This window comes from Tursiops truncatus, chromosome 17, assembly GCF_011762595.2.
Source record: "Tursiops truncatus isolate mTurTru1 chromosome 17, mTurTru1.mat.Y, whole genome shotgun sequence".
Lineage (NCBI taxonomy): Eukaryota > Metazoa > Chordata > Mammalia > Artiodactyla > Delphinidae > Tursiops > Tursiops truncatus.
Window position 1 is genome coordinate 77451894 of NC_047050.1, and position 15859 is coordinate 77467752.

At 56.8% G+C, this 15859-nt stretch overlaps 2 protein-coding genes across 33 annotated transcripts in view; one reads left to right on the top strand and one right to left on the bottom strand.

Annotated features, from left to right (window-relative positions):
- Positions 1-10120, top strand: part of ZNF623 (zinc finger protein 623) — a 24982-nt gene extending 14862 nt beyond the window's left edge. Inside the window, exons 1-4 of one of the 32 annotated variants that reach the window (XR_012327064.1) lie at positions 325-435; positions 6365-6484; positions 6643-9070; positions 9776-10120. The gene's annotated coding sequence lies outside the window, so the exon portion shown is untranslated. The other 31 variants (XR_012327047.1, XR_012327049.1, XR_012327054.1 and 28 more) reach the window with 31 other exon arrangements.
- CCDC166 (coiled-coil domain containing 166) lies at positions 7932-14897 on the bottom strand. Its single transcript, XM_073794365.1, has 3 exons — positions 13765-14897; positions 12707-13673; positions 7932-12537 (listed from the first exon to the last, which is right to left on the bottom strand). The coding sequence occupies exons 1-2, from the start codon at positions 14203-14205 to the stop codon at positions 12777-12779; spliced, it is 1338 nt and encodes a 445-aa protein (XP_073650466.1). The 5' UTR covers positions 14206-14897; the 3' UTR covers positions 7932-12537; positions 12707-12776.
- Between the last annotated feature and the right edge of the window lie 962 nt (positions 14898-15859).

Genomic DNA, 15859 nt, shown 5'->3' on the forward strand with positions numbered 1-15859 from the left:
ATTTACCAAGGTTATTAGTCCTTTCAAAGGAGCAGCTTTCGTTTTCCTTGATTTTCTCTATAGTTTGTTTTCTATTTCACTGAAATAGAACCATTTTATTTCTTTCCTTCTACTTTGAGCTAGATTCCCTTCCCTTTTCTAGTTTATTAAAGTGGAAGTTTGGTTCTTAGTTTTAGACCTTACTTCTTTTCTGATGTAAACATTTAAAGCCAGTAATTTTCCTCTAAACATTGCTTTAGCTGCATTCCACAGACTGACGTATTGTGTTTTCATTATTATTCCTGCGGCCCGGGAGTGGCCCCGTCGCCCTCCACCACCGAGACGAACTCCTAGAGGGGCGGAAGCCCAGCTTCCGGCGGCTGGAGAAGCACTTCCGCTGGGAAGTTTCCTTCTCGCTCGCGCGCCGCGGCTCTTCCAGATCCCGTCCTCGCGGAGGTCTGGTTAGGCTTACCTATAGGGGCCCACCTGTCGGTCAGCGTGCGCGCGCCCGCCCGCCTCAGGTCCCTCCCGGCGCGTCCTCCGCCTCGGGCCCGTTTCCTCTTCCAGCTGCGCCCTCCCCGGGCGGCCCCGTCCGTGGTCGTGGGCGCCCTCCACGTTTGCGAGTCCAGCCTGGACCGCTCCGGTGGGAGCCAGACACTGTGCCCAGCTGCCGGCTTAGTATGAAAAACACCCCGCTCGGGGCTCCTCCGCAGGTGGGAGCCGCGTCCTCCAGCCCCAGACCATCACGCAAAGTGACTGGCGTTCTAGCTCCGTGGTGACCTTGAGTCTTTCCCGCCTGTCTCCGTTCCCACCCTCCACGTCTACCTCCCGGCCCCTTTCATCTCTCCCCTCGACCTCCTAAGTGGTCGGTGGTCGTCTCCCTGTCTCCCCGACCCGGTCTTGTCCTGCCGCCTTCTGATTGGCTCACCGCAGTGTGTGGGGGGGGGGGGGTCTTTCTGAAGTGCACGGATCACAGAGGTGTGGTATTAGACCGTCCCTGCCCTTTCATGTATAGCCATGGCCCAGGATGCCTTGGGTACTCCAGCCCTTGCCCACTTCTCTGGCCGTATTGAAACGTTATACAAGCCCCTGTGTCCTCTTTTGAAGTAAAAGGCTGGCTCAAGAGTTAATGATTGGGAAATGTGAAGCTGTAGAAACAAAGAATAGCTGTTGGGCTGGGGCGCTGGTGACAATTTAGACTATAAATCTGCCACATAGCAGAATCACCGAACTCCCAGTTCCCTGAAAGATAGCGATAAAGGCCTGACACGCGTTCCTAAGTTGTATTTACAGGAAGCCAACCCACCAGATGAAAACTGCTGATTGCAAGAACAGACCCTAGACTGCTTGAAACCAGAAGGTTGATGATGCTTGAAACTTCACCTTGATGCCAACCAATCCAAGAATTATGCACGAGCTGATCACACACCCTGCAGCCCCTCTCTCACACTGCTCTTAAGACCCCTTCCCTGAGAACCATCAGAGAGTTCAGGTCTTTTGAGCATGAGCTGCCCATTCTCATTGCTTGGTGCCTGCAGTAAGTGCTGTACTTTCCTTCCCCACAGCCCAGTGTCAGTAGATTGGCTTTACTGTGCACAGGCGAACAGACCCAAGTCTGGTTTGGTAGCAGTATCTCATAGAGTTCTCCCCCTTACTGTCTGCTTTCCAGCCGGCCAACTCCAGCCCATTTATATAGTCCATAGTGGATGCCCAGTGCAGGGAGCTCTTCTTATTTATCGCTGTGATCATTATTAGTGGGTGGAGGAGCTCAGGCTCTCATGCTAAGCACTGCCCATGACACCTGTGCCCAGTGCACCTGTTCATGTGTTTATAGGCCATGTATATCTTTTTTTTTTTTTTCTTTTTGCGGTACGCGGGCCTCTCCCGTTGCGGAGCACAGGCTCCGGACGCGCAGGCTCAGCGGCCATGGCTCACGGGCCCAGCCGCTCCGCGGCATGTGGAATCTTCCCGGACCAGGGCACGAACCCGTCTCCCCTGCATCGGCAGGTGGACTCTCAACCACTGCACCACCAGGCAAGCCCGGCCATGTATATCTTTTGGTGGAAGAGTCCAAATATTCTTTCCTATTTTGAGTTTCATTTTTCTTTTTCTTACTGGTTTGTGAGAGTTCTAGTTCTGGATACGAGTCTTTTGTCAGATATATATATATTGGAAATATTTTCTCCCAGTCCGTGGCTTGCCTTTTTATTTCTTAACTGTCTTTTGATAAGCAGAGACTTTTAATTTTGAAAAAGTCCAATTTATGAATTAAAAAATTTTAAGGTGAGTGCTTTTGGGGTCCCACCAATGAAATCTCTGCTACCCCAAGGTTATGAAAATATTCTTCAATTTTTTTCTTCTAGAAACTTTATAGTTTCAGCGTTCACATTTAGGCCCAAGATCGACCTTGAATTAGTTTGGGGTATGGTGTTAGGGAGGGTGTGTTAAGGTTAATTTTCCCCCTTATTGTTCTGGCACCATTAATTGAAAAAAAATAACAACTTTTACCCTTTGAATTACATTGATGCCCTTGTCGTAAAACACCTAACTGTGTGTGTGGGCCTGTCTCTGCGGTCTCTGCTGCTCCATTGATCTATATCTATGCTTTTGCCAGTACCACACTGCCTTAATTACTGTAGTTAGTCTTAGAATCAAGGAGTGTAAGTCTTCCAACTTTGTTCTTCAAGGTGGGTGATTTGAGGTCATTTGCTTTTCCATATAACTTTTATTATCACCCTGTCTGTTTCTACAAACAAAACCCCAAAACAACTGCTGTGATTTTGCTTGGAGTGGTGTTGAATTTCTAGATCAGTTTAGGGAGAATTGACAACTTAATACCCATAAACAGGGGATATCGCTCAATTTATTTCCAACTTAATTTGCTCAGCATTGTTTTGTAATTCTGAGAGTAGAAGACTTGTACATCCTTTGTTAAATATATTCCTAGGTCGGTTGTGTGGTTTTTTCCCACACCACCAAGCAGCTAACTGAATTATGACCGTCTCTACCTGGAGGTAATATCAGATCCCACAAGTTAAGGGCTCAGTCCAACAGGACTGCCCCTCTCCCCACACTTCAGACACCAGTCTCAAGTCCAGGCTGCCACCAGTGATTCTGACTGACTGGCTATAGATCTGCAGGTTCCCACAGCCTCTGCCTTGGGTTTGACCTGTTTGCTAGAGCAGTTCACAGAACTCAGAGAAACATTTTACTTACTGGATCACTGGTTCATGATAAAAGAATAAGGCTCAGGAACAGCAGGGGGAAGTTGCTTAGGAAAAGTATGGGGAAAGGGCCCGGAGCTTCCAAGGCCTCTCTAAACACTGCTCTCTTCTCACATCTCCACGTGTTCACCAACCTGGAAGCTCTCTGAATCTTTCCAGCCCTGGAGTCCCTCACTCCCGGGAATGGAGAGCAAACCAACCTTGTGTTTTGGGCATAAACTTGGTCATGACACAGAGCTCTTTCAGTAAATTGCTGTACTGGGCTTCCTAATGTTTTGTTAAGCATTTCTGTGTCTGCTTATGAGAGACACTGGCCTGTAAGCTTCTTGTCTTATGATGTCTTTCTCAGGTTTTTGTGTCGAGGCATTGCTGGCTTCATGACACAGGCTGGAAAAGGTTTGCTCTTTGTCATTCTACAGACTTCTGAGGTTGGTATAGGCTTCTTTAAGGATTTGGTGGGGTTGACCAGTGAATCAGCTGGGTCTGGTGTTTTCTCTGTGACAGGGGTTTTTTCTGTTTTTTGTAAGTTTCATAACTTTGTGTTTATAAGGGAATTTGTCCATTTCATCTCAGTTGCAGAACTTGTTGGCATAGAGTTGGTCATAGTGGAAGTAACGGTACTTTTCACATCTGTAGGATCTATAGTGTGACCTTGTTCTTTCATCCCTGATGTGGGGAACTAGGCATCTTCATCCAGCTGGCCCCTTTCTCTGGGCGTCTTGGGAACTGTCCTCTTCTGCATCTCGGGGCTCCGCACTTCACCCAGGAAAGACACAGGCACTCACTGTGGCCGGAGACTTTGGGATCCTGAGGAGGGTGGTTCTGAACAAACCTGGGGGCAGAAGTAGGGTCTGAGCAGACCACGTCGGCACGGTTTAGGGGAGCTTGCTCTTATTCCCAGGACTTGGTGAAGAATAATGAAGCTCTGGTGGAAGAATTTGATTTGGGGGAAAGTGCCCGAGAATGTTCATGTGTGCACTGCTGCGGGCATGGGCCAGCCTGCTCCTGTCTCCTGGGGAAGCACACAGGGTGGGGTTTAGCCCCCAACTGTCCAATCATTTGTCTGCGGCTAAGCTGCTGGTTTTCAGCCATAAATGATGGTCTCGCCACCATTTGGTGACAGCCTGTGGCTTGCTCTCTGGAATGTCAGGGTCCATGTGTATGGGGGTGGGGGACCCAGGGCACTTACAGTGATACTGGCCCCCACCTGACCCCCAAATTCCCCTTCCATTATAGAGCGTGCATGGGCTTGTGTCACTGGTTTTCCTGAATCTCCCTTGGTGCACTGAGAAGGTTCAGGGCTCTTGGGGTCAGGTGGGGGCTTCAGGGTTGCAGCTCTCACTCACTTTCTTTGTCTCACAGATCAGCCCTCAGCACCTGCCTTTCCCTGGAGGGGCCCACACGTCTCCCCAAAGGCCTCTGCTGTTCCCACGGATGTGTCCCCGGTGAGCACCACCTCCCTGGGCCCTGCAGGCTGACCAGGACCCCAGCCCCCAGCCCACCCGTGGGAGTGGTCCACCATGGGGGCTCCAGAGGTCTGTGCCTGCCTGCCTGCCTGCCAGCTCTGTCTTACAGAGTCGGGGGAGATGTGATTCAGTTACATTGAGACCATAGTGGGTGTTACAGAAAACATGAAAATGCACTTGCCTCTCTAGGTGCTTAGTCTGCTGAAGCTGCCGTAACTCCGCACACACGCATTTGTTGGTTGATTTCTCACAGTCTGGAGGCTGCAAGTCCCAGATCAGGGTGCTGGCATGGTTGGTTCTGGTGAGGGCCCGCTTCCTGGCTTGTAGAAGGAGAGAGAGAGGAAGAGGGTGCAAGAGTGCTCTGGTGTCTCTTCTTACGAGGACCCTAGTCCTATCGGATCAGGGCCCCACCCTATGACCTTTTTTAACCTTAAATACTTCCCTAGAGGCCCCACCTTCAAATGCAGCCGTACTGGGAGTTAGGGCTTCCGCAGATGAATCTGAGGGACACAGACATTCAGTCCATGACAGGAGCCTTCCCTTGAGCCTCAGCTTCAGGCCTCTTGAGGTTTCTTCTCCTTTGAGAGCCCCTGGCCCCCCGCCTTTTCTTCCAGACACGTGCGTTTCAGCTTCTCTCCATTTACTGTCCTGCAGCCTCAGGAGCGGCCATGTCTGACGTCCTGCTCCTGGCGGGAGCTGTTTGTGTTGCAGGTGGCCATGCACTCCTCAAGGGAAGAGTGGTGGCGGTGTGCGGACCCTGGCCAGAGGGTGCTGGGCCGGGGTGTGATGCCGGCAGTTTCAGGAGCTCGGCTGAATTCAGCCTGCAGAGCCCATCCAGTCCCTCGATGGCGCCAGGGCCTCGAGTTCAGGCTAAGGGGGTGTGGGAGCTGGAGCTCTTGTCCTGTGTCTGTGGAGGGGCCGTCCTGCACCAAGTCTGGCCAAGGGCATTCTTCATGCTGCCCTGGAGGCAGCCCACTCTTCCTTCCTGAGACCCGTCCACTGTTAGACCTGGCCCCGCCGGCAAGGAGGGTGGGGAGAGCCTGTCACGGTTTGGCCCTGGCTCCCTCCTCCCTGTCTGTCCTCTCTGCTTTGGGGTGGCTTCCTGGACGTTGCCCCCAGGGCTGGCCTGCACCCTCGCTTGGTCTTCTATACAGAAAACCACACCTTTTCTCTCCTTGGAGGATTTCGAGGCCCCATACCTGGCCGCATCTCTCGCCTGGAACACTGGGGTGAGCCGCGGGTTGTGGGACGGGAGAGACCCGCGTTTCAGGAAGTGCGGAGGGGTCCCCAGGGTCTCCCTCTGCTCCCAGGGGAGATCAGCGCCCAGCACCCACCGATGACGTTCTCCCCTCCCACTGGGATCGTGGGCAGGAGATGCTGTCTGACCGGACCCTGGAAACCCGGGCTGGCGCCCTGCCCCTGCACGGAGTGCTGCTCTGCTGCGTGCCGAGCCGGCGGGCGCCGTGGGTGTGCACAGCGGGGGGCCTGAAAGGGTGTGGGTGCTCCAACCTCGCGGCCGCCCCAGCAGGCGCACGCCCGGCATGAGGTCTCGGGCCTGACAGCCCTGCTCTGAGGGGCTTCGTGTGTGGCCGCGGGCGGGTGACTTATTCCTTGTGCTCGTCCCAGGGATGGTGAGGGCGCCTCCTGCCCTTACGGGCGGTGGTGACTGTGGTGGTCTTTTGTTTTTCATTTCAGATTCCCTCAGAAGTGAGATCGAGCAGACGTGTGGGAATGAGACCAGCCGGGCAGACACTGGGCTGTGAGGAGCCCCAAGACAGAGAGGGTCTCGAGTGCCAGGTTGGAGGGAAGCCGAGGGTGAGTGGTTCAGAAGGATGTGGGTCCCCGTCCCCGGCACCCTCCCCCAACCCAGGAGCGGGGGCTGGTTAGGGGAACTGAGAGCACAGTCTCTATCCTGACTGGTGTCTTTGTTCCTGTGTAAACACAGGTATGTAAGGTGCTACCCGGCTCTTTAGGTGACCGCCCAGCGTTACAGCCCTCCCTCCTACGGGTGACACCAGCGTTGACCTAACTGGCCTCATCCGGGTGAGCGTTTGAGTTCATTTTCAGCTTTCCACCATTTATAGTTTCAGCTCGTCTGTGTGCTCCTTTCTCACTGCTGGGCCACTTTCTTGGAGTGAATCCCTAATTAGATGGGAGTGAGCTGATAAGACAGGTTGTGTGGATTTTCTCCTGTCTCGCTGCCAGCCTGTGTAAGTGCCTGTTTCCTCCACCGGGCAAGGGAGGCCCTTTACCAGTGGAGACACTGTAATCGCTTCTGGCAGCCCTCGAGCCAGGGGTGGGGTGGGCAGTGGCTTTGCCTTTGAGCATTTCCAGTGTGGCCCGACCTTCAGGCGGGTCCCGGACCTTCTGCAACACCAGAGGAACTACAGAAAAGAGCAGCCCTTCGGCTGCGAGGTGTGCGGACAGGCCTTCAGCCTGAGAGGCCGCCTGGGCCCGCATCGCCAGGCCTGCTTGGAGCGCGAGCCTCACCGCGTGGCGACGGCGGGAAGGCCTCCCTGTGCGGCAAGGCTCTGCGGGCCCCAGGGCCTCAGCACCCGCCGGAGCCGCTGCGGGAAGGGCGTCCACCATCTGGGCTTCCTGACGAGGCATCAGGGGACCCACAGGCGCGGGGAAGTGGAGGTGTGCGTGGGGGTCCTCTGGCCATGTTCACATCAGGGAGACTTGCGGGGAGAGGCAACTCTTTGTTCCAGACTCCAGGCGTCTTTGCTTGCCCAGCCCCAAAGTAAAAACCTGCAGAGTGGGCTTCTCTAGGGCACCGGCTCGCACTTGGAGACTTGGTCACTGGGCAGGACACCTGTCCCCCTTGCTCGTGGGAACGCTATTTCAGGTTATCCAAAGGCTTGGTGAAGGATTTTAATTTTTGTCTGAATTCCAGAGAGAAAAACATGGGGGGCCATGAGGAGCTAGCAGAGCCCCAGAGGCATTGCACTGAGGGACCACCTCTCCCCGATTTGAGCAAACCAGTTGTAAAAAGGCTTTTTTGAGACAATCATGGAAATTTGAACATGGATTGGGTATTAGGTGGTATTAAGGAGTTTGCTGTGATAATGACAGTGTGGTTCTGTTTTTAAAAGTCCTTAAGAAGGATGCATTCTGACAAATTTATGGGTGAAATGGCATAATGTATGGGATTTGCTTTAAAATTCTAATTAAAAGAAGAAAGACAAAACAGTATTGGCAAAATGAGTTGTTGAAGCTAAGTGATGAGTATGTTTGGAACTTTCCTACATTTTTTTTCTCATTTTACAGGATATTTATATTCTAAGTTCATTAATACATACTGAAAATAGCCATTAAGTTATCAAGTTACGAAGCTGTGTCAGTCTGCTCGGGCTGCCATAGCAACACACCACAGACCAGGAGGCTGACACGGTGGAAGTTTATTTCTCACAGTTCTGGAGGCTGGAAGTCGGAGATCAGGTGGCCGGTTCTGACAAGGACCCACCTCCCGGCTTGCAGACGGCACCTCCGCACTGTGTGCTCACGTGGGGAAGGGAGAGAGCGCGCTGGTGTCTCTTCCTTTTATAAGGGCTCTAATCCCATGACGGGGCCCCACCCGACAACCTCATCTCACCTCATCACCTCCCAGAGGCCCCACCTCCAAACGGGACCACACTGGGGTTAGGGTTTCAACACGGGATTTGGGACGGGGGATACAATTCAGTTTATAGCAGAAGCTTCTCTGGGTCAGTCCTGCCCACAGCCCAGCTGGGGAAGGGTCTTGCTGCTTCAGGGTGGCCCCATCATGGCCAGGGAGGCCTTAAGGGCGCGGGGCCCATGGCCCTCTGGAATAAATAGAAATGTGCCCTTTGGAACATCCGAGTGGCTTTTCTTATTTATAAAATCCAAACTTTTGTGCCAGTGCTTATATTTTCCTTCCAGCTCAGAGCTGTGAGCAGGGAAGTGCCTGGTTTGCTCCCACCCCACGTGTGGAGTGGTGGAGGCCTTCAGGTGGCCTTGGAGTGCAAGCTGGGATGGCCTGTCTTGGGTCTTTGGGCTTGTCCTGCAGCCCAGCTGGCCGTGCGTCCAGGTCGCCTGTTTCTGGCTTTTCCTCCTTTGTGATGCTTCACCTCGTGCCGCCATCGTGTGGAATTAACTGTGCCATTAGCTACGCTCCATCTGATGACGATTATCGAGTGATACCAGTGGCTGCCGAACAGGGGGCGCATCCGGCTCCCCTTGCTGGCTGGCTTGTCCCAGCCTGCAGTTTCCTCTGTGCCCGGCTGGGCAGGCCCTGGTGGCGAACGCTTTGAGGGAGTGGCAGCGGGCAGACGGCAGGGACGCAGCTGCCTCCTTGTGTCCTTGTGCACGGCTCCCTGCGAACCCTCTGCTGGATGCGGCACCCTGGGGGGAGAAGCGTGGTGGTGAAGGCGCAGTAAGGTAGGTCTGCACCTCAGCTCCCTGTCCGCACGTCCCCAGGGGCAGGTGTCCTTAGGAAGCACCAGCCTTCTCAGCAGTGGGCTGTCCCATGGCTGGTGGAAAGGGACGGGTGTGCCCCTGGTGCCCGAGGCATCCACCCCTCCGCACACCTTCTCCCCGGATGCACCCACCACGTGCGATCTGTCCCTGAGCAGCTGCCGCGGGACCTGGCCCGCAGAGCAGAGCATCCCACACCTCCCATTTGGGGCCCAGAAAACCCAAGCCGGTGGGTCGTTGCTGCTTCGTCCCTGTCCTTCGTGACCCGCTGGACGCCCCTCCCCAGGAGTTCCTGTGGACGTTCACCCCAGGGAGAGGGGTGAGGTCCTGGCTCCCTTGGCCGATAAATCGGGCAACTTTTGTCTAGAAAAGGGAGCCAGTCGTATTGTTTTAGTGAGATTTATTCCAGGTTAGGGGTCAAATGAGCCTCACAGTAAATGAAGTATCTCCCTCTGGGAAACGGCAAAGAGCGAAAGACCCCCTCCCCCGGCCCGAGGGATGGTCTGCGGATGGCGGAGTGTGTCCTCAAGCGCCCGTCCTGTGCTGTGAAAATAAGCACGTGGTTTTGGTTTCTTGTCCTCAAAATAATGGACTCGTTCTCTCCACGTCCTTCTACGGGTGCTTTTGTCCATCTCTTGTGGCCCTTCCGCGTCCCCATTCTTCTAACAGCGTCGTGACACGTGTCCCCCGGGAGGCCACCTCCTGAGCTGATGTCTGCATGCATGGCTGTATCGGTCTCCTGGGACGGCCGTGACGAAGTGCCACAATCTGGGTGGCTGAGGACAACAGAACTTACTGTCTCAGCTCTACAGGCCAGAGTGTGAGGTCAAGGCACCAGCCGGGCCGTGCTGCCTCTGAAGCCTCCCTCTCTCCAGCTTCTCATGGCGCCGGCCATCCTTGGCACCCCTTGGCTTGTGGCCACAGGGCTCCAGCCTCGGCTCTGCTGACACAGGTGTGGTCCTCTGTGTCTCTGTCTTTTTTTTTTTTTTAATAATTAAAAAAAAATTACTTTGGGCTGCTTTGGGTCTCCGTTGCTGCGTGCGGGCTTTCTCTAGTTGTGGAGAGCGGGGGCTACTCTTTGTTGCGGTGTGTGGGCTTCTCATTGCAGTGGCTTGTCTTGTTGTGGAGCATGGGCTCTAGGCCCGTGGGCTTCAGTAGTTGTGGCTCGCAGGCTCTAGAGCGCAGGCTCAGTAGTTGCAGCGCACAGGGTTAGTTGCTCCACGGCATGTGAGATCTTCCCAGACCAAGGCTGGAACCCGTGTCCCCTGCATTGGCAGGCGGATTCTTAACCACTGCGCCACCGGGGAAGCCCAACCACTAATCTTTTAACTGTCGCCATGGTTCTGACTTGCCCAGAATGTCACAGAGTCGGAATCATGCAACGTGCAGCCTTTTTAGGTTGGCTTCTTTCATTTAGTGATTTGCATTTAAGGTTCCTCCGTGTCTTTCCACGGCTGATAGCTCATTTCTTTTTAGTGCTGATTAATATTTCATTTTCTGGATGGACCACCATGTATTTATCTACTCACCTACTGGAGGACATCTGGGTTGCTCCCAAGTTTTGTCAGTTACGAACAAAGCTGCTATAAACGTACATGTGCAGGTTTTTGTGTGGACATAAGTTCTCAGTTCCTTTGGGTTGGAGTGTCATTGCTGGATCATATTATACAAGTATGTTAATTTTGTGAGAAACCACCAAATTGTCTCTTTGAGTGGCTGCAGCAGTCTGCATCCCCTCCAGCAAGGCATGGGGAGTTCCTGTTGCTCCACTTCCTCGGGGCCTATGGGGTGGCTCTCCTCCATCCCCACAGGCACCGTCAGCTGGCAGCCTGCCGGGCAGACCAGGGCTGAGTTTGAGCAGCTTGTTAAGAGGGAGATGCTGGAAAGCTGTGCAAGGAAGGAGGAACTACCAGAACCAGCCCAACAGGGTTCTGAATGTGAACTTTTTATCAAAGCATAACGTACATACAGATGTGTCCCAAATGCTAAGGATGCAAGTGGATGAATTTTCACAAAGAGTAACAATGTCTAATTTGTGGCTTAACAAAAGTCCAGGCAAAACTAAAATGTTGTTATAAGCCTTCCCTGGTGGCACAGTGGTTAAGAATCCACCTGCCAATGCAGGGGACACGGGTTCGAGCCCTGGTCTGGGAAGATCCCATATGCCGCGGAGCAACTAAGCCCGTGCACCACAACTACTGAGCGTGCGCTCTAGAGCCCGCAAGCCACAACTACTGAGCCCACGTGCCACAACTACTGAAGCCCAAGCGCCTACAGCCTGTGCTCTGCAAAGAGAAGCCACCGCAATGAAAAGCCCACACACCGCAATGGAGGGAAAAAAAAAAAAGAACCTATTGATAACAAGATTTCATTTTTTTGAATAGATTTATTTATTTTTTTTTTGGCTGCGTTAGGTCTTCGCTGATGCGCACGGGCTTTCTCTAGTTGGGGCGAGCAGGGCTACTCTTCATTGCAGTGCGTGGGCTTCTCATTACGGTGGCTTCTCTTGTTGCGGAGCACGGGCTCTAGGCGCGCGGGCTTCAGTAGTTGTGGCATACGGGCTCAGTAGTTGTGGCGCACGGGCTTAGTTGCTCCGTGGCATGTGGGATCTTCCCAGACCAGGGCTCCAACCGGTGTCCCCTCCATTGGCAAACGGATTCTTAACCACTGCGCCACCAGGGAAGTCCCTCAAGTGAACTCTTCTCAGAGAATTTGTGTTTGATGCTGCCAGCCCCCCACCAGCACTTCCAACCCAGAACCAGAACATTTAACTAAATTTCCACGGCAAGGTTGGCGGGGGCTGGGGGGGCTCTGTTTGAAAGCTGCGGTCTGAACTCCTCCCTCCACAGGGTCCAGGTCCATGGGCCACGGTGGCGCATCCGCCCTGGTCTCCCCCACGCTCCACCTCCCCAATGCAGCCGTTGATGAATGCAAACCACAGGTGAGGGAGAGCGTACTAACTGGCCTCCGTGCACTTGGACTGACAGCTAAATCAAAATTTAAAATTACCCTCCCCCCCGGAACTCCCTGGAGGTCCAGTGGTTAGGACTTTCACTGCCAGGGCCCGGGTTCAATCCCTGGTCAGGGATCTAGGATCCCACAAGCCGCAGGGCGCGGCAAAAACAAACAAAAAAACAATAGGTTAAACATAAAAACGCCTGTGGCTCCCCGTGGCGCCAGAACAAAGCCCACGCCCCCCCCCCATGGCTCTCTTGAGCAGCTCAAACCACGCTGGCCCTCCCGGCCGCCACACGCAGTGGACCAGCTCCTCCCTGGCCCGCCAGACTCCCTTCCTGCTCTCATACTACCTGTCCATGCCCGTGATGTCCATCTCTGCCACCAGACTTCAGCCCTCATGGGCAGGACGATGGCGTGGCCGGCTCCCTCTGCCCCTGCCAGAGGTCAGCTGTGGGGTTGAGGGATGCTCAATCCTGGCAGACACACAGGGCACAGGACGATCAAGCTACCTTGCAGCTTGGAAACTGGGAGCCATAATGAGTGGTCCCTGCGCCGGCCAGAAATGCGGGACAGCGAAGCAGGCGGTGCCAGAGCGGAGAGGGGTGGGGAGGGGGGTCACACCTTTATTGATAATCCACTCACCAAATCCGCGTCCTGCGCACCCCCGTCTCCCCCGCACCGTCTGGCCTCATTGGCCTTCCTCCGGGTAAGTTCAGGATCTCCCCAAGGCGCCTTCGCCTGCAGCGTCACATTCACGGTCTCCTTCGACTGGGGGACGGGAAGAGCCCGACCCGGGGACGGACTTCCCAAAGAGGGTGGTGTTCTGTGAGGCGGCACGCAATGAGGACCGCGAAGGGGCCCAGGAATCCAGGCGTGGCGGGGTCAGGGACGGGACTCGGGAGCCTGGGCGCGACAAGGTCAAGGACGGGACCCTGGAGCTCGCATGCGATGGGTCCTGGCATGGGACCCGTGATTCCGCCTTCGAAGGGGCCAGCGACAGGACCCTGGAGCCAACACGCGACGGGACCAATGACGGGACCCAGGGAACCGCGAGCTTCGACAGCAACGATGGGGCCCAAGAGGCCGCGCGCCACGAGACCTGAGACGGCTTCCGGGAGGCCGAGACTGATGGGGCCCAGGAGGTCGCGCGCGACTGGATCGTGGTGGAGGCGAAGTGCTCAGGGTGCGAGTTGGCCAGCGGCGGTTGCCAAAGCGGCGGGCCCTCGGGGCCCCGGCGCAGCCAGCTGTGCACGTGGGCCAGGTTCCGCATGTCCTCGTGCTCGCGCCGCAGCTGTTCACGCTGCTCCAGCAACTGGCGCCGCGTGTCGTGCAGCACCTGGGCCCGGCGTTGCAGCCGCAGCAGCTCCTGCCGCAGGCGCCCGTTGTCCTCTCTGATGGCCTGTGTGTGCGCGATGAGCGCGCGCGCCGCCTCCCGCTCCGCGCGCCACGCCAGGGACTGCACGCGCTGGCGCGCCTCGCGCTCGAAGGCTGCTTTTTCCTCCTGGAAACACCGCTTCATGCGATGGAGCAGCTGCATGTGCTCCACGCGCATATGCAGCAGCTCGCGCTCCAGCGCCCGGATCCGGGCCAGCTGCTCCAGCTGCAGCTCCTGCGGCGGGGCCGCGGGTCAGCTCCGGTCCGCGGCGTGCACCCACCTCGCCCTGCCCGCGCCCGGCCCTCCCGCGGGGGCGCGTACTGGCCTTGTAGGGCTGCAGCTCCTGCACCTGTCGCGCCATCTGCGCCGCGCGCGTCTCCATCTCCAGCAGCTGCGCGCACACCCCCTCCTCACGCCGGCGGTAGAGCGACGCCAGCTCTGCGCGCTGCCGGTGGATCTCCGTCAGGTCCACGCGGTTCTGCTCCTCCAGCCGGACGATAGCGTTGGCGCAGCGCTGCGCGCGCGTGCTCACGTAGCTGGCGTAGAGCCGGTTCTCCTCGCGCAGGCGCTGCGCCTCGCAGTCCAGGAAGGCGTTCTCCTGCAGCTCCTGGTCGACGCGCTCCTCGCAGGCGTCCAGCTGCTCCGAGAGCAGTTTGTATTCTCGCTGCAAGTACTGAGCGCTCTCCGATTGCGGCGGCTCGGTGCCCTCTCCTGCCGCGCCAGACCGGCCCCAGGCGCTCGGCCCGCGCTTCCTCTTGGGCACCATGGGTCGAGGCCTCCAGCCCGCTCCTCCAGCTCAGCCCTTCCCCTCGACCAGCCCGAAGATTCTGGCGGGGTTCGACGCGTCTCAGGGTCACGAGGTTGGGAGAGGCAGAATCAGGAGTTTGGGGTCAATCAAGGGTCAGGACATCGTCGCCAACCTTTACTAGGGGGCTCCTTCAGGACCTTGGCCGCCCGTCGGGGTTTGTCCACCTTTAGCTCTGTTGGCGGTCAGCCGAATGGTCTCCCTGGAAACAGAACTTAGCCGCCCTCCCCAACTCCCGCCCCGTTGCTTGCGCAACAGACTGCGAGGGGTCGGGGCCTGCTCTCAAGGCCGGGCCGGTCCTCCGCAGTCTCGGACCCTGTTCCTTCCCAGAGCACACCGCACCGTGGGCCGCCCCTGCCCCTCCCGGGCTCCTGCGCCGCACACATCTGTCGCGGGAGTGTCTAGGTCGACCTGGGTCTTTTAATTTCTGTTTCGAAGCAAGGCAACCGATGGGCAGAGGTTTTTAAATTTTAAGTCGTCCGGGCCTCCCGATTCCCCGGCGAGGTGTCCTCGCGTTAAAGCTCATAAACGCCTCCTCCCAGAAGAGGTGTGGCGAGCGTTTCGTTCTCCTCTGTCTCCGGATTCCTCGAGACCGGGTTCTTCCCGGCGGGGCAATTCCCGATTACGCAATCCGGATGCAATCGAAGGTGGAGTCCTGAGGGAAGCCACGCCACGCCACGCCCCCAGCCCCGGTCCCGCCCGGAAGACCTCCAAACCACGCCCAACCCGGGCTCGGCTCCTTCCCGGCCCCTCGCACCCCGCCCGGTCCGCCCCCCGCCACCAGCCGCAAGCGTCCACCTCTGCGCTCCCAGCCCAGCCCGGCCGCAGAGGCTGCGCTTTGCCTCTGCCCCGCGGCGATTAGAGGCAGAAGGGGACCTTGTCCCCTCCGTTTCCTCGGGCTCGATCCCCGCCGACAGCCACGGGGCGCGTGGGTGTTTCCGGGAGCAGCCCCTCTCCCAGGGAAGAGGGGGGCGCCCGGCCTGCAAGCGGGCTGAGATGCCCGCCACTCCGGACGTCCGGTGGCTTTCTCTCACTGTGTTGGGAAAGCGGTGCCTGGTGTCCACCAGGTCCCACCACCGCCCACGGGAGACGGAACTCACCTCCAAGGGCCCAGATTCAAAGCCAAGTGTCACTCTTGATACTTCTCCGCACCCTTGGGGTCCTTCCCCCCTCCCTTCGTGAATGGCGTGGGGGTCTCTGTCCCTGCCGGGGCCAAGGCTGCAGTACCCTCGGACTCCGGCCGGGAGGCGTCTGGAGGGTCACTCATCTCTTGGCAGGGACACCGAGCTGGAAGGACATCGGGAGGGAGAGGGCCAGCAGTGTGCTCAGCTTCTGGCAAGGCTGCCCCCTCCCGTCCCCCTTCTCCTCCCACCCCGGCCCCTTCCCCCCAGCGGGCTCTGCTAGGGGCCTGCAAGGACCTTGAAGGCTGCGGCAGAACGTCCCACCGGCTTGTTCCTGGGATGCTGCCCTCACCACTCAGCCCCTGCCCCCAAGCCTGGACAGGCCGGCGGAGGGCACACCTTCCTGCCCTCACGTACTGTTCCTTCTGCCTCGGAGCCCTCCCTACTGAGCTCCGGAGACTTGGGGTTTGCGCCCCTTCTCAGGAGTCCCAGTG